This window comes from Jaculus jaculus, chromosome 19 (genome assembly GCF_020740685.1).
Source record: "Jaculus jaculus isolate mJacJac1 chromosome 19, mJacJac1.mat.Y.cur, whole genome shotgun sequence".
Lineage (NCBI taxonomy): Eukaryota > Metazoa > Chordata > Mammalia > Rodentia > Dipodidae > Jaculus > Jaculus jaculus.
This window is the reverse complement of record NC_059120.1, coordinates 14,714,578-14,732,629: the sequence shown is the minus strand read 5'-3', so window position 1 is coordinate 14,732,629 and position 18,052 is coordinate 14,714,578. Positions and strand designations below refer to the sequence as shown.

The 18,052-nt window shown below is 40.4% G+C and overlaps 1 protein-coding gene across 2 annotated transcripts in view; it reads left to right on the top strand.

The window, feature by feature from the left end:
* The window catches only part of Col24a1 (collagen type XXIV alpha 1 chain), a 298,351-nt gene that overhangs the window by 222,181 nt on the left and 58,118 nt on the right, over window positions 1–18,052 (top strand). For both annotated transcript variants that reach the window (XM_045137919.1, XM_045137918.1), the window contains exons 44-47: window positions 3,665–3,718; window positions 3,830–3,883; window positions 11,443–11,496; window positions 13,623–13,730. In XM_045137919.1, the coding sequence (XP_044993854.1) occupies window positions 3,665–3,718; window positions 3,830–3,883; window positions 11,443–11,496; window positions 13,623–13,730 (270 nt within the window). The remainder of the gene's footprint in view (window positions 1–3,664; window positions 3,719–3,829; window positions 3,884–11,442; window positions 11,497–13,622; window positions 13,731–18,052) is intronic.

Below are 18,052 nucleotides of genomic sequence, written 5' to 3'. Positions count from 1 at the left end.
AATCAGCGAGGTGGTGATTGGCCGGTGGTTCTGAGCTTTGTGGTTGGCTGCAAGCTCCCTCACATTCCTCTTTTTTTTTTTTCCGAGGTAGGGTCTCCCTCTGGTCCAGGCTGACCTGGAATTAACTCTGTAGTCTCAGGACGGCCTTAAATTTATGGCAATCCTCCTACCTCTGCCTCCCAAGTGCTGGGATTAAAGGCGTGCACCACCATGCCCAGCTCCTCACATTCCTCTTACTGCCCGGGTTCTCTCAGTTACCCAGTTTGCTCATGTTTTGCTGCTGAGCAGTCATGTGTCAGTGATAAAGTCTCTGGTGTGGCTCATGCTATCCAGAAGGCTTTCCACCCTCATCTGTCTGCCACTGTTCCCTTCCTTAAAGAGGATTCATATTATCAGGAAGTTGAAAGTTACCAAATTAATTTAATAACCAATTGCCTCATAGAATGCCTCATAGAATAGATTAACCTTTCTTTGAGATGTTGTTAGCGTGGGTATGCAACCCTATCTTCTACCCCAGAACACAGATGAGCCCGATAATTCTCTCTCTCAAGGTATTCGTTCTGTTTCATGGATGGAAAGGAAGGGGGAAAAGTAAAACAGACAGGAGTGAGATAAAGGAAGATTTCATGCAGGGTTCTTTGAACAAAACTGTCCCCTGGGTTTCTACCTCCTGTTTCACATGATTGAAAAAGAAAATGAGGCAGGACAGCATTCTCTCTAACTGAGAACCAATTGCTGAATAAGAGATCGTTTAATATTTGTTGGTATTACATATAGTAACTTCTTCCAGGCCTCAGCTCATTAAATCTACTATTGGAACAACCAGGAACTTAGGTTGCAAATAAACATCAAAGTGAGCTTCCACAGGGGGAAAAATGAATTGAGGGAAAAAAAAAAAAAAGTTTGTTCTTAAACTCTTTATTCCTTAAGCTGTTGATCACAGATTCAGCCTCCACTACCATGGTTTTAATCAATGAAACTATACCACAAATACTCTTAAAAATTGCATCTGGGAACTGGGGAGATGGCTTAGCAGGTAAAGGCAGTTGCCTGCAAACCCTTGACAGCCCAGGTTTGATTCCCAGTACTCACATAAAGCCAGATGGTCCAAGTTGCACATGAATCTGAAGTTCATTTATAGAGGCAAAAAGCCCTGGCATCCTCTCTCCTCGTCTCTCTCTGTGTCTCTCTTTCTTTGTCTGCAACCTACAAATAAATTAATAAAAATAAAATAAAATTGCATCTTTACAGAACATGGATAAATGTTTTGTGGGGGGGGGTTGTTTATGTTTTCGTTTTTTGTTTTGTTTTTTTATTTTGAGGTAGGGTCTCACTGTAGCCCAGTCAGACCTGGAATTCACTATGTAGTCGGAGTACCCTTCAACTCACAGAGATCCTCCTACCTCTCCTTCTAAGTGCTGGGGTTAAAGGCGTGCACCACTACGCCTGACCAACATTCTTTTCTTTCCTTGTTATTATTTTCTTAACAGTACAGTATGGTAACTATTAACAAAGAACCTATATTGTATTCTGAATTTTCAGTAATCTGGAGAGAATTTAAAGTAGACAGGAGGAAGGATGTGCACAGGTTTTATTCAAATACCACATCTTACACAAGGAACCTAAGAGCCCTCTGATCTGATGTCCTGGAACTAACCCTCCATGGGTGTCTCGGAGCAGCATTCTAGTTTCCTCAGACTGCTGCCATGAATTACCAAAAATGGATGGTTTGAAACAATAAAAATTGGGCAGAAGAGATTGCCTAGTGGTTAAGATGCTTGCCTGCAAAGCCAAAGGACCTAGGTTCAATTCCCCAGGACCCATATAAGCCAGATGCACAAGGTGGCACATGCACCTGGCATTCATTTGCAGTGGCTGGAAGCCCTGGTGCACCCATTCACTCTCTCTCTCTCCCTATTTCTTTTTCTCAACAAATAAATAAAAATTATAATAATTTTAAAAAACCAAACAAACGCAATAAAAATTTGTTGCTTCAGTTTTAGAGACTGGATATTGAAATCAAAGGGCAGGACCACACTCCCCAGAAGCTCTAGGGAGAATTCTTCATCCCTTCTTACAGCTTCTCGTGGCTGCTAGTAATCTGGTGGCTGCATTTATGTCTTCCCTGCCTCTCCCTGTGTATGGGTCTGCCTGCCTCGGTGTATCTATGACAAAGACACTTAGTGGGTTTAAGTCCTACAGAGTAATTTTACTTAGAGATCCATAGCTCCATGACACTTATAAAGATTCCTCAAAATAAGGTCACATTAACAGGTTCTGAGAATCATGTAGTCATATCTTTGGGAAGGCCAACATTCAACCCAGTGCATTAACTCACATTTAAAACAAACCACCAAGTCACATGGTGTTTCAAATACATTTTTACATTGTTAAAGCATTTTCAGGCTGGAGAGATTGCTCAGCAGTTAAAGATACTTGTTTTCAAAGCCTGACATTCTAGGTTTTATTAGCCAGTACCCATGTAAAGCCAGATGCACAAAGTGACACATGCACCTGGAGTGCATTTGCAGTGGATAGAGGCTGCAGTATGTCTGTCTGTCTGTCTGTCTCTCTCTCTTTCTCTCTCTCTCTCCTCTCTCTCCCTCTCAAATTATAATATATTTTTAAGCCGGGCGTGGTGGCGCACACCTTTAATCTCAGCACTCAGGAGGCAGAGGTAGAAGGATTGCCATGAGTTCAAGGCCACCCTGAGACTACACAGTTAATTCCACATCAGCCTGGAGCAGAGTGAGACCCTACCTTGAAAAACATAAAACAAAATAAAAACATACATTTTTAAAGTTGTTTTGTTTATGGATAGGAATTAAGCTCAGTTGGAAGAGCATGCACAAAGTCCTGGGCTCAAAATCCCCAGCACTTTTAACCTGGAAGTGGGGTGGCTCATGACTATAATTCCAGTGCTCAGAAGGGAGAGGCAGGAGGATCAGACGTGAAGCCAGCTTGGGCTACATGAGACCTCATGTATAGAGAGATGATAGATAGATAGATAGATAGATAGATAGATAGATAGATAGATAGATAATGATAGGCAGATAGATAATGATAGATAGATATATAATAGATAGATAATGATAGATAGATAGATAATAGATAATGATAGATAGATAGATAAGGGTATAATGATAGATAATGATAATGATAGATGGATGGATGGATAGATAGATAGATAGATAGATAGATAGATAGATAGATAGATAGATAGATGTTTTTGTTTTTTAAAAACCCTATACTTTCTGGCATAATCTATCAGATTCATCATAATATTCAACAGCTATTGCATCCTGTCCTATTTCCTTTTTTAATTTATTTGCAAGCACACACACACACAAAGAGAGAGGGAGGGGAGAAAGAGAGGATAAGCATGCCAGGGTTATGCCTTTGCAAATGAACTCTAGATGCATGTACCACTCGGTGCACCTGGCTTTATATGGGTACTAGAGAATCAAATCTGGGGGTCATTGGGCTTTGCAAGCAAGTGCTTTTAACTGCTGAGCCCACATTTTATTCTTTTTCAAAGGAGTTTCATAACCTCTGTTATTTAAATTGACTTTAACACTCTGCTACCATTTCAAATGATAATATTCTACTCTCTAAATCACATGTCTCTGTTGATTCTAATTAATTTAATCCTTTCTATCCCTAGGGTCAGGCTGGTGTACCAGGACTAAGAGGTCCCCCTGGACAACAAGGGTCCCCAGTAAGTTTTGAAAGCATTCTTTGTAATCGTGGCATTTTAACAAAATTAACATTATTATAATTCATGAGGTCTCTGCTTTAAGTGTCATTTCTGTTTTGGTTCCTACCAAAGGGCGAACCAGGTGAGCCAGGTGAACACGGACCGAAAGGAGAGCGAGGATCTGAGGTAAGTGGAAATTGTCTAAGGCAACTGGAAACTTACTGTTGACCTATGAAAGCAGGCCCACGAGAAACTCTCCGTGTGTGTGTGTGTGTGTGTGTGTGTGTGTGTGTGTGTGTGTGTGTTTTCATTCACATGTATTTATGTATTTAAGTACCACTGAAAGTGTGGGCACATAGTGCCACCAGAGCACACATGGAGGTCAGAGGTCAAGTTTTCTACATCATTTGAGGCAGGTTTCTCTCACGTCTTGCGCAGCTGTTGGGATTTCGCTCTGCTGTTATTGGTAGCACTCGTTGCTACAAGCATCCAGAAAGTTCTTCTGTCTCTGCCTCCCATCTTGGTTATCAGTACGCTGAGATTACCAAAGCCCACCACCAAGGCTTCCAGCTTTTGTGCATGGGGTGTGGGGAGAATCGAACTCCCGTACTCAGGCTAGAGCCATCTCTCCAGCCTCAATGCCTAATCTCTTACAACTAATGCTTTCATCTTCTTATTATGTTTCCTTTCTCCTCTCTGACACATCTCTAGAAGAAGGAACTTTCTGATGCTTATTAGTATTTGTTAAAATTATGCCCATGAAATCAAATTTCCTACCTGGTCAGGTGTCTCTGAGCCAGCGCTAGAGTTGAAAGGTTTCAAGGAGCCATGCTTTATATTCCATATGATTTTCTTCTTCGGCCTGTTTAAGTACATGAAGCCCAAGGGCACAATTGAAACCCTCTGAAAATTTAAACTAGCATTAATTGCTGCAAGAATAGCCATGACTGTCTTATTCATTATACTCTTTGGTAGCCAGATGCGTTCTGTCCAGTTGTTGTCATCTTGTTTTTGCAAAGCTTTAAGTTTATTTTTCAGATTTGGAAATGGCCCCCTAAAATCATCTGGACAAGTGTATTGTTTTTCAGAAGAAAGAATTTAAATCCCAGAGAGATTATGAGTTACCTAAGATCACAGAACTAATTAGCAACAGAACCAACACCAGATACCTATTTCCTGATTCTCATTAGTATACAGAAGCTATTGCTTGGAAATCTCTCAGACCTAAAATGTGATTAATTTACCTAACCCACAAATGTGTTCACTGGACATGTGACTTGGGTAGCTGTAGAGAAAAAAAAAGTTAGAGAAAAGCAAAAACTACTACATCTGTTCAAAGATTTCTGTAATGCAGACATAAGTGAACCATCTCACAGTGGCTTTCAAAGACTAAGAGTGAAGCCAAAATCTTATTTTCCTTTAAAATCAAAATTCCATATTTTAGGGAATTGCAATTTCTTGGTTAAAGGTGAGAAGAGAATAATTCTTGAGTGCATTTCTAAAGCTTCCCTCTCAAAGGAAGTTAGAAATAGCAAAATTCTGAGGTAAGTATCCCTGAGCCTTCTTTAAACAACAGAAAAGTCAAAATCAAATAAACAGGATGTAGGCTAACAGAGCGCCTTAAAAATGTTCCTTATCAAAAGAATTAGATTACCTACTGTAGCTGCCAACGAACTTTCACAGCTCAAGTAAATGGAAGACATTTGAAACAGAGCTGATTTGAAATGGAGATTTTATATATATATATATATGATAGATAGATAGATAGATAAATAGATAGATAGATAGATAGATAGATAGATAGATAGATAGATAGATAGATAGATAATAGATACATAGATATTCAGTGCCATCCAGGCAAAACCAAAATTTCAACTTTGCATGTACTACAAAGGCTAACTATAAAAATCATTTGCCTTTCCCACTATGAGAACAGAAAGTCTGTTCATTGATTTATGAGGTGCTTATATTTTAAAAATAATATAAATAAGCTAAGCATGAAGGTCACATAGGATACTTCTACTTTTATTATATTTGAATTTGGAGGGAAGGCTGAAGTGTGACTTTTTTTTTTACTTTATAAGGTACCAAGTCAATCATCTAGTACAGCCTTATATAACAACATATTTTCTGCACCTCAGGCGAAATCTGTAATTTCATACTGGACAGACTGCCTCTGTGTAAGCGTAGTGTTTAATAAATACTTAGCTCTTAGTTAGCTATAAAATTTTTCAGTAATTCCAGCTTTGACGCTTTTTAATATAACCCACCCCCCCCCCATGAAGTGCTGTCTTACTTGGGCTGCTATAACTGGCACTTAACACAGACCAGGTGATATACAACAGGATTCTATTTCTCCCAGTTCTGAAGACTGAAAGTCCATGGCGAGGGCACACCAGCGCAGTCAGGTTCTAATGAGAGTCCCACTCCATATGGTAGGCAGTCAACTTCTCACTGTATCCTCATGTAGTAGAAAGAGGGCTGGAGAGAAACACATTATTACTTCTCAACCTCTTTGGGCTAAGACCAAGTGAAGGAGAGCTTACAGAGCTTTCCGGGGTCCCTTTTATAGGGCACACATCCCATTCAAGGTCTCTACTCTCGAAACTCCATGTACCAGAGGCCTAGCCTCTTACTATCCTTTGGCATTCCCGTGAGGGTTATAATTTCAATACATGGAGTTAGGGGTACACAAACATTGAACCCTCAGCAGGCACAATGATCCGTATTTTAAAGAGCTGCAAGTATTAGAACTCTGTTGTGGGCAGAAGTGATGGCTCAGTACTTAAAGGTGCTTGCTTGCAAAGCCTGAGGACTTGAGTTCAGCTCCCCAGTACCCACCTAAAGCCAAAGGCACAAAGTGGCACGTGCATCTGGAGTTCATTTGTAGTGGCAAGAGGCCCTCCCTGATTCACCCATTCTTTCTCTCCTCTCTCTCTCTCTCTTTCTCATTATTGCAAATAAATGAAAAAATATTTTTTGAAAACGCTGTTGTAAAGCCATGGGTTTTGCACCTACCCTACTTTTTTCATTGTGGTGAAAATAATTGTAATTTGGAAACCTTTCCTGAATTGAACATCTTAGATAAAGATCAGAATCTTGCTACTGACTAAAGCCCTGTAGTAGTTAATAGATACCATATGTAACCTTATAGCATAAGGAAACTGAACTTCAAAAATATTTCTCAGGGCTTGGGGAAATGGCTCTGTGTGTAAGAGTGCTTTCTGTGCAAGCATGAGCACCTGAGAGGGCCTGGTTCACCCTGAATCCCATTCTCCAGCACTTACAAGCAGCTGGGCATGGCCACACATGCCTTTAACCCTGGTCCTGTGAAGACCAGAGAGCAGATAATTGCTGGAGCCCATTGGTCAGCCAGTCTGACTTAAAACAACAGTTCCAGGTTCAGTGAGAAACTCCGTCTCAAGGAAACACATAGATGAGTGATGGAGGAAAACACCCAACTTACTTCTCTGGTCTCTACACATATGGGATGTGTGCAGCTGCATACACACACACACACACACACACACACACACACACACACACTTCTCATTCTCCGTTTTCCTCTAGAACATTCCATTATGAATGACTTCCTAATGCCCATTCAAGTCTAAAGAACATTCTAATTTTGACAAGCCTATAGATGTATACTTTAGGACATAACATTCAACTGCTGAAATAATCCCCAAATAAGGATCATCCCCAAATGTAACTGATGGTAAGAATGTGTTTTTAAATTTCTTATTTCCTTTTATTTTATTTTTTAAAAATTATTTTTTGTTAAGAACATACTTTGTATGGATACATCAAGTGCCATCTTTTCCCTTCTCCATACCCCCATTCATTTTTGTTATTTCAATATTTGGAACAAGGCATATGCGTGGATGATATACTGGAAGTTAAACTTAATTCTTTAAAATTGTACTTAATATCTGTTCTGAGTATCCACCCACATGGTGGGAGAAACCTAATTAGAGGGAGTCTAATTATTTGACAGCATTTAACTTCAGCTACTCAGACATGCTGCATTCAGCTTAGAACAAGCATGCCCAAACAGCTTGCATCCCAGGAGCATCCAAGAGTAACCGTGAGTGCAACCCAACACATTTGTAGAAGATGTCAACAATTAGCAGCTAACAGTGGGACAGCCTTTAGAGTGCTTCCCAAGCGTGTTTCTTCCTCAAGACTGCAGCTGCGTTCTGGCTTGCAGTGGTGGGGAAGGTCGGGAGAGGCGGCTTTAGTCTTCAGTCATGCTTGTTCACCCCTAGTATCCCCTGAACTGGCTATCGGCCCTGTGTTCCCCAAATGCCATAAATCCTACTATGTTGGCAGTTCTTTGACCATGACTGCATGCATGACTACAGGTGTAATACCATCTCAATTTAGAGGAAAGCCCCCTCAGAAGGGACTCTCAAAGCCACATCCATTTGCTCTTGGCCACATGAAGCTAACTGCCTATTGCTTGTTCCCCATTCCATGTTGAGACATCGAACTATCCTAGACATCTCATACAGAGATTATGGTCCTTGCTGTACATTGTGTGATCTTTTGAATGAGGACTTTAGTCTCCCTAAGAATCATTGTGTCCAGATTCCAAACCTGGCCCAGGAAACTTCTTGTTTCTGCAGACTCCAAAGCTTGAGAGCAGGAGAGCGTGAAGAGCTCTTCTCGGAGATCCAAGTCAACATATAACCACCTTGTTTTTCCTCCTCTCTTCCTCCAACACAAAGACTTTTGTTTCCTTACAGAAGAAAAAAATATATATATATTAGTATAATTCTTTCAAATCTGTTCTTTTCAGCATAATTTTTTTTTTTCAAGGTAGGGTCTCACTCTAACCCAGGCTGACCTGGAATTCACTGTGGAGTCTCAGGGTGGCCTCGAACTCACGGCAATTCTCCTACCTCTGCCTCCCGAGTGCTGGGATTAAAGGTGTGCACCACCATACCTGGCTGTTCCTTTTAGCATAAATTTTATGACTGGATCCTTTATAACCTTTTTTTTTTTAATTTATTTATTTGACAGTGACAGACACAGAGAGAAAGACAGATAGAGGGAGAGAGAGAGAATGGGCGCGCCAGGGCTTCCAGCCACTGCAAACGAACTCCAGATGCGTGCGCCCCCTTGTGCATCTGGCTAACGTGGGACCTGGGGAACCGAGCCTCGAACCAGGGTCCTTAGGCTTCACAGGCAAGCGCTTAACCGCTAAGCCATCTCTCCAGCCCCTTTATAACCTTTTTGACACTCAAAAATAAACTTACAATAGTTAATGATCAGATTTCCTTACTTCAGATCTTAAAACTAAAACCATGCTTTTCTCAAACTATTACTCTCACCATGAATTTCACTGTACCATTTTGAAATTCACAAGTCAAAGAAAGTCTAGTTTGGAAAAAATGTCTAGAACAAAGCTATCTATCTGTCTTCATAAAAATAAGTTACTGGAAGGATCTATTTCACTGTAAGTACCATATGTTCCAGGAATTGAATATACATAAACTAAACACAAGTTATGAAATATCCCATTTCTTCTTTCTTTCTTTTCTTATCCTTATCTTTAGAAAGTCTTTGAGCAGTCACCTTTAATGAAAATTAAAAAAAAAAGAAGTTAGTGATACAACAATCCATTTATAGACCTGTTACCAAAATCCTAAAAAGTTTCTCCTTTTGTTTGAGTCTCACTACATGCACACACACACACACAATTTCCCAGGCTTCCTTCAAACCATTTTCTCTCAGCCTCCAGAGTGCTGGCATGACAAGTGTGTACTACCAAACTCAACTAAGAAGTTGAATTTCTATGTCTTTTTTTTTTTTTTTTTTTTTCTGTCTCACTCTGGTCCAGGCTGACCTGGAATTAACTATGTAGTCTCAGGATGGCCTCGAACTCATGGTGATCTTCCTATCTCTGACTCCCGAGTGCTGGGATTAAAGGCGTGCGCCACCACGCCCAGCTTGAATTTCTATGTCTTAATGAAACATAACATAGTCTATTTCTTCTAAAAGATTTAAATCCATTTTCAGAAAATGTAGCATCTGAAAGTGTGTGTGTGTGTGTGTGTGTGTGTGTGTGTGTATTTAAATTGACTCTTTAAAACAATTTATCTTTGGATTTTAAAAAGCTTACCATCCCAGGTGGGATTGTCCAATCTGTGGTCATGTTTGGTGAACCCCGAGAAACTTACCTGGTAGTGACAATATGATTGTTTTCCTTATTTGTATACCAGGTCACTGTTTGGCGTATTTGTCTTCTCGGAGTTATTTTAGGATAGCGTCAGAACAATGGCATGGTCTGCAAGGGCAGAGTTCCTAACTGTCCTGGCAGAACAGTTACTGCTGAATCAATTATGATTTAAAACATCTCACAAATGGAAAAACAAACAGATCCTTAGGAAATAAATATCTGTCTCCTGATATGCAAGTATGTTCTTTGCTTCCAAGGAAGCACATTTTAGGCTATTGGTTCAGGTTCCTCACCACGCGGCAAGTGCCTTGTGACCAGAACCTCTGCCTTTGCATTCCTAACACATAACAGAATCCATGATATGTAATACTCAATAAATGTCCACTGAATTTAGCTACTTTCAATAGGAGACATAGGTCTTGGCTGAGGGGGGGGGGATATTTACTCAGTACATCCTCTTTAGAACCATAATTTAAGTAGTTCAAGTCATAGAATTTGGAGAAAGAAGGAAACTTGTAGGTGATGGGATCAAAGTCTCATTTTCGCATGATAAAAATGACCCCCAGGAAAGTTACATGGTGACCCCACTGATATGCAATTAGTTAATACCAGTACATATATCTCTAGGACCTCAACATCCTTTTCTGTGGCCTTAGGTTAAGAAAGTTTACTTGGGGCTGAAGAGATTGCTCAATGGTTAAGGTGCTTCCTTGCAAAGCCTGATGACTTGGGATCAATTCCCCAGCACCCACATAAAGCCAAATGCACTAAATGGCACTTGAGTCTGGAATTTTCAGTGGCTGAAGGTCCTGGCATGCCCATTCTCTCTGTTTCCCTCTTCTCTTTTTCTCAGTATGCTCACAAATAAAATAAACATATATATATTTAATTTTTTGTTTGTTTTTATTTTTTTTTATTTATTTATTTAAGAGTGACAGAAAGAGGCAGAGAGAGAGAGAATGGGCGTGCCAGCCACTGCAAAGGAACTCCAGATGCGTGCGCCCCCTTGTGCATCTGGCTAACGTGGGTCCTGGGGAACTGAGCCTTGAACCTGGGTCCTTAGGCTTCACAGGCAAGCGCTTAACCACTAGGCCATCTCTCCAGCCCAATATATATATACATATATATATATAAGAGGACTAGAGCCAGGTGTCGTGGTGCACACCTCTAGTCCCAGCACTCGGGAGGCAGAGGTAGGAGGATCACCAAGAGTTTGAGGCCACCCTGAGACTCCATAGTGAATTCTAGATCAGCCTGGGCTAGACTGAGACCCTACTTTGAAACAACCAAAAAAAATAAAAATAATAAAAGAGGACTAGAGAGATGGACTAATGGTTAAGGTGCCTGCCTGCAAAGCCAAAGGATCCAGGTTCAATTCCCCAGTATCCAGGAAAGCAAGATGCACAAAGTAGTGCATGTGTCTGGAGTTTGTTTGCAGTGGCCAGAGGCCCTGGTGCACCCCTTCTATCTCTGTCTCTCTCTCTATTTAATAAATAAATGAATGAAACATTTTTAAGAAAAAGTTTATTTCTATCACTAACAACTATACTACCCATTTTAGGGCCCTCAGGGAAAGAAAGGAGCCCCTGGTCCTCCTGGGAAACCTGGCGCTCCTGTAAGTAACCGGCTTCTTTCATCTTTCATGCTTTTCTAAATAGAATTGACAACTTTAGCAAGCAGAATAGTTTTGGGCCAGTTATGCCACATTGAATAAATCAGATTGTCTTGAAAAAACTTCAAACCCATGCTGGAACACAGAGGGAACAAAATATGACCGCTAGCTCAAAACCAAGTGTGCTGTTTGAATCTAAGCCCCTGCAAGGGGAGGCTGCTGTTTCCCTGTTACGGAGACCTCCCTGTGGACTCTTGCTCCTCTCTCGTGGTCTGCCACTGGAAAACGGGCCACTTGGAATAAGGACCAAATGAATGGTAACAAAGGTCAGAGTCTTCAAGTGTCATTAAACAGACATGAGCTGGACTCTCAGTGGGGCCTCAGCCTCCCATGCTCCTAGTGAATAGAACAGACAGCCTCTGGGCAAAAATGCAACTCTTTTGTCAGAGCATTCATTTTACCTTACATAAATATTCCTGCTCTACCTAAATGGATCTATTATGCCTTCTTTGGGTGGCCTGTATTGGTACCCAAAAAAGTAGAAAAAAGTGAAGATCAATTTTTAAGCACATTCACTTCAAAAGTCCTACAGAGAAAACCCAACCGTCCAAGAATAGAAACAAAGTAGCCAAGACTTTTCTTCAGTCATATAATTATCTGATTGAGAAGGCAACAGAAAAGAACCAGAATGTTTCTCTTAGGTAAGAACCTGCTAGGAGGTTTTGCAGAGAGTAAATGGCAGCCTGTGTCCCAAGCTGGCAGGTGTACATTTTTCACAGCTACAGAGAGCATGGGCTGATGCAATAAGAAATATAAGACAAGCCGGGCCTGGTGGTGCACACCTTTAATCCCAGCACTCGGGAGGCAGAGGTAGGAGGATTGCCGTGAGTTCGAGGCCACCCTGAGACTCCATAGTGAGTTCCAGGTCAGCCTGGGCCAGAGTGAGACTCTACCTCGAGAAACCAAAACCAAAAATAAAAACATGAAAAGAAATATAAGACAATTATAGTAAAGCTCGAAAAGTTACAGTTTGTTGCCGATTAGCTTTGCGTCTTTAAAATACTTTAATTTTTTATTTATCTTCAAGGAGGCAGAGAGAGAGATGAAAGTGAAAGAAAGAGAGAAAAGATGGGCACTCCAGAGCCTCTTGCCACTGCAAACAAAACACCACTTGTGTGTGCCATTCTGTGCATCTGGCTTTATATGGGTACTGAGGAATCAAACCCAGATTGTTAGGCTTTACAAGCAAGTGACTTTGAGCTCTGAGTCATCTCTCTAGCCCTTAGCTTGACACTTTTGTTTAGGGAGTGGGCTTTTTAAATTTTTATTTTAAAGATACTGATGACCCAAACCAGAGCCTTATGCATGCTAGGCAAGTGTTCTGCTGCTAAGCTACAAATGTAACTCTGTTTACGAAACTTTTATTTAAATGTTAGGGGATTGTTTATTTATTTATGTGTGTCTGTGGCAGGTAAGGTCATGTCAGGGTCTCTTTTTAATTTTTGTAATTTTTGCTTTTGTTTTGTTTTGGTTTTCGACGTAGGGTTTCGCTCTAGCTCAGGCGGACCTGGAATTTACTATGTAATCTCAGGGTGGCATAGAACTCAGTTTTTGCTTATTTTTATTTATTGATCTGAGAGCAAAAGAGGCAGAGAGAGAGAGAATGGGTATGCCAGGGCCTCCAACCACTGCAAATGAACTCCAGATACGTGCGCCACCTTGTGCACCTGGCTTACATGGGTCCTGGGAAATCAAACCGGGGTCATTAGGCTTCACAGGCAAGCGCTTAACCATCTCTCCAGCCCATCATGTCAGGCTCTCTTGCTGTTGAAAATGAATGCTCATCTGCCTTTACATGGGTAGCTGGGAAACTGAACCCCTGGCCAGCAAGCTCTGCAAGCACGTACTTTTAACTGCTTAGCCCATCTCCCCAGCCCCTATGGAACATTATCTTGTTTAAGATAGCTAGTTTGTGTATAGAAATAGCAAATTATAAAGAAATCCACGCAACAGAGGGAAATCTGGCCTGGGACAAGTATAGAAATAACTAAACTGCACCCCTTAGTAAATGTAAAGGCATTTGTTATCTGACCAGTAGATCTCTATAATCCAATGTTTAATTCATCAAGGGGCTTCCAGGCCTTCCTGGGCAGAAAGGTCCACAAGGATATCATGGAGTAGGTGGCCTTTCAGGAAACCCTGGAAAAGCTGGGTCACCCGGAAAGCAGGGACTGCCTGTGAGTAGTGTGAACGTATCTCTGTTCTTTATTTCTTCTACTTAACTGTCTCCTTGTAGACCCTGGCAATTTGGCTGCCTTTCTTAGCTTTGGCATTAGCTCCTATTAAGTCAATCATTTCTCTAGTCACTGTTTTTGGAATTGTACTTATGATTTCCAAGGGTGTCAGTGGTTACCTGCCCTTGAATGTTTTTGATCTAATAATCCATCATAGTGATGCATGCTACTTTTCTATGTATGGAAGCCTTTTTAGAAAGAGTTATAAGGAAGATACACTTTAGTGGCTTGTACAACCTGGCTGTGTTTTGAGCTCATCCAGCGTTTTCAGCTACCTCGGGAACATTTAGGTCTTGGATGAAGCTCAAGGTAAGTTCTGCCAAGAATCATTTTGTCTTTGCTTTTACTGAAGCCCCGGGATTTTCAAGAATTCTGTGAAGACTGTCTGTGTCATCTAGAGCTGACATAATGGTAGAGATATGCTCTTAATTTATGCACATTTCTAGCATCTTTGGTCAGAAACTTAAAACTGGTATCTTCATCTCCACCTAACCATTTTTCCCTTTTTCCTTCTTCTTTCCTGCCTGCCTAATACAGTCGTTTGTGTTAGCTCAGGCTGTGTTTTTCTCTTGTAATGTTAAAATTAACTACATATTTCTTGGTAAGATTTAGGCTTTTACATGTATTTCTACTACTTGGGTATGGTCACCCATTGGTTGATTTCCCTTTTCCTTTCAGTTTAAGAATTTATTGTAGGGCTGGAGAGATGGCTTAGCGGTTAAGCGCTTGCCTGTGAAGCCTAAGGACCCCGGTTCAAGGCTCGGTTCCCCAGGTCCCACGTTAGCCAGATGCACAAGGGGGCGCACGCGTCTGGAGTTCGTTTGCAGTGGCTGGAAGCCCTGGCGCGCCCATTCTCTCTCTCTCTCCCTCTATCAGTCTTTCTCTCTATGTCTGTCACTCTCAAATAAATAAATAAATAAATAATGAACAAAAGAAAATTTAAAAAAAAAAGAATTTATTGTAAACCCGGGCATGGTGGCGCACACCTTTAATCCCAGCCCTCGGAAAGCAGAGGGAGGAAGATCGCTGTGGGTTAAAGGCCACCCTGAGACTACATAGTGAAGTCCAGGTCAACCTGAGATAGGAGAGACTCTACCTTAAAACCCCAGGGGAAAAAAAAAAAAAAAGAATTTATTGTAAAGGATAAGAGAGAGGGAAGGGTGAGAGGAAGAAAAGAAGAGGGAAAAAGGAGGGTGTAAAGAGGGAAAAAGGGGACGGGGTGCATGCACCAGAGTTTCATTTTTTTCTTAAGTAATAAATCAGCTCTAGTTGTTTATTTAAATGTAGCATGGTGCTATACATAAACAAACCTAGTATAACATACTTCTTTCACGGTGGTGAATTATCTTACTTGTTTAAAGATAAAATGAAATCATAACACTATTATCTGTTAGGAATTTCTCCCTAATAGTAATGGGAAAAATTCCTGCAATGCTGATTATGTGCCAGGTATCATGAGGGGTATTCCAATGTATTGACTAATTTAATCTTTTTAACTCTGTGAGACATGTAAGATGATAATTCTTATTATAGGGATAAGGAAAATGAGATACTAAGAGATCAGTTTCCAGAGTCACAGAGCTATAAAGGCAGTTTACTTTTACAATCTTTCCTCGAATCATTCTATGCTATTGGCTCCCAATACACATCTGTGTGTTCTTATTCTTATTCTACTTACTAGTTATTTTTATTGTGTAACTAAGTACTGCTGACTTGTATATGTTAAGTATAATATAACTAATTTTAAAATTTATAATAATGTGATATTGTGATTTTGTTAGATTTTAAAGTAAATGATATCTTCAAATGATGGTAGATTTATCTCTTTTCTTTTATTTTTTAATTATTTGTGTTCACTTATCTAATATTTATTTGAGAAAGTGTTAGAGACAGAAAGGTAGACAGAGAGAAAGACACAAGAGACAAGCCAGAGACTTTAGCCACTGCAAATGAACTCCAGATTCATGTGCCACCTTGTGCATCTGGTTTTACATGGGTTCTAGGGAATTGGACTGGGGTCCTTAGGCTTTGTAAGCAAGTACCTTAACCTTAAAAAAAAAAGGAAAATGAACCAAATAGAAGAAAGGCTAGTTGAAAAGAAGTGGTTCAATGTAAGGAACAGGAGAATGGGAGAGGGAGCACACAAGACAGTAATGGGAAGGGATTATGATTAAATACATTATGTACATATACAAAAGAGAAAGCAAGCTGGGTGTGATGGTGCACACCTTTAATCCCAGCACTTGGGAGGCAGAGGTAGGAGGAATGCTGGAAGTTTGAATCCAGCCTGGGACTAGAGAATGAATTCCAGGTGAAACCCTACCTTGAAAAAAAATAAATAAAGAGAAAGGAAAAATGGTTCAAAAAAATGGCCAGGAAAATAAATACATTTTAAAAAGAGTATTTCCCATCTTAACTGTAATTCTCTTTTCTTAACTACCATTTTTCCTGATTTTTACTGGATTACTGGTGCATTGAACTTTAATCAAATATGTTTACTTCGTCATTTCTATACAGTATATTTAGCGTATCATTATTTGCAGCTCCCCTAAGTTAAGTAGTAGTGTATGCCTCATGCCCCTTGGGTTTTACAAAACTCTCCTCTCCATCACTCCTTCTATTGCCTCAAATTTTGATGGTTAATTGGTACTTTCTCTTTTTATTCTCTTTGTTTCTCATATTTTAAAAAGGGATAAACTTGGTCTGGAGGGATGGCTTAGTGGTTAAGGCATTTGCCTGCAAAGCCAAAGGACCCAGGTTCAATTCCCCAGGACCCACATTATCCAGATGCACAAGGGGGCGCACGCATCTGGAGTTGGTTTGCAGTGGCTGGAGGCCCTGGCATGCCCATTCATTCTCTCTCTCCCCCTCTTCCTCTGTCAAATAAATAAATTAATTAATTAAATTTTAAAATCTAAGATCTCTGAGAAATTGATTTTAGGAAATGTTGTAGGTTGCAAAGTTCATATTCAAAAATGAATTGTTAGCTGGGTGTGGTGGCGTATGCCTTTAATCCCAGCACTTGGGAGGCAGAAGTAGGAGGATCTCTGTGAGGTCCAGGCCATCCTGAGACTCCTTAGTGAATTCCAGGTCAGCCTGAACTAGACAGAGAGCCTACCTTGAAAACAAAATGAATTGTGCACTCATGTGTTATTTTATAACAGGGATTCCTTCCAAGAAAAGTCCCATTATGTGATTTCATAATGGTGGAAACATCATAGACTATATTCCCACAAACCTAAATGGTATTATTTACTGCAAACCTAAGCCATGTGGTTTGCATGTAGCTTGAAGAGGACAAGCCCACATGTACTCCTCGATCCTGTACTAAGCAGCACAGGCTGTTGTAACACAGTAAAAGATATTTATGTAGAAAACTGTAGCAAAAATATGGTGTAAAAATAATTTTATGTGAACCACTGTAAGGCAGTTAGCGTAAATGGAATTTGTGGAACTGGAAGCTACCCTGGTGAGTCAGTGAGTGGACCCTGAATGTGAGGGCATACGTCATGACCCTGCACTGCTGAAGATTTAAACACACTGTGCACCTGGGCTGTACTAAATTCATTTTACAAAACATCTTTCTTCAGGGCCAGAGAGATGGCTCAGTGGTTAAAGTCACTTGCTTGCAAAGCCTGCCAGACTGGGTTTAATTCCCCAGTACCTATATAAAGTCACACACAGGGGCACATGTGTCTGGAGTTTGTTTCCAGTGGTAGAAGGCTCTGGCTCACCCATTCCCCCCAACTCTCTGTTTGCAAATAAATTAATTTTAAAAACATCTTTCCTCAATTAAAAAAAAATAGCCCTAAGTTACTATAACATTTTTTAATTTTCTTTTTCATTTTAATCTATTTGCAAGCAGAGAGAGAAAAAGAGAAGATTGGCATACCAGGACCTGTAGCTACTGAAAATGAACTCCAGACACACACGCCACTTTGGGCATCTGGCTTATGTGGGTACTGGAGAACCCAATTTGGGTCATTACAGTTTGCAAGCAAGTGCCTTAACCACTGAGCAATCTCTCCAACCCGATATTTTTAACATAAATATTTTTCTTAAATTTTTAGCTTTCGTAGCAACACAAATACATTGATTGAGTACAAAACTATTTTCTTCCTTTGGACATTTTTTCATCCTGTACTTTTTTTTCTTGTTTTGAACCTTTCAGATGTGGAGATAGCGACACATGAAGGCAGAAAAGTGAAGAATTCCATTCTGGTGACATTAAAATTAGCACATGGTGTTCAGGGACACTAGTGCTG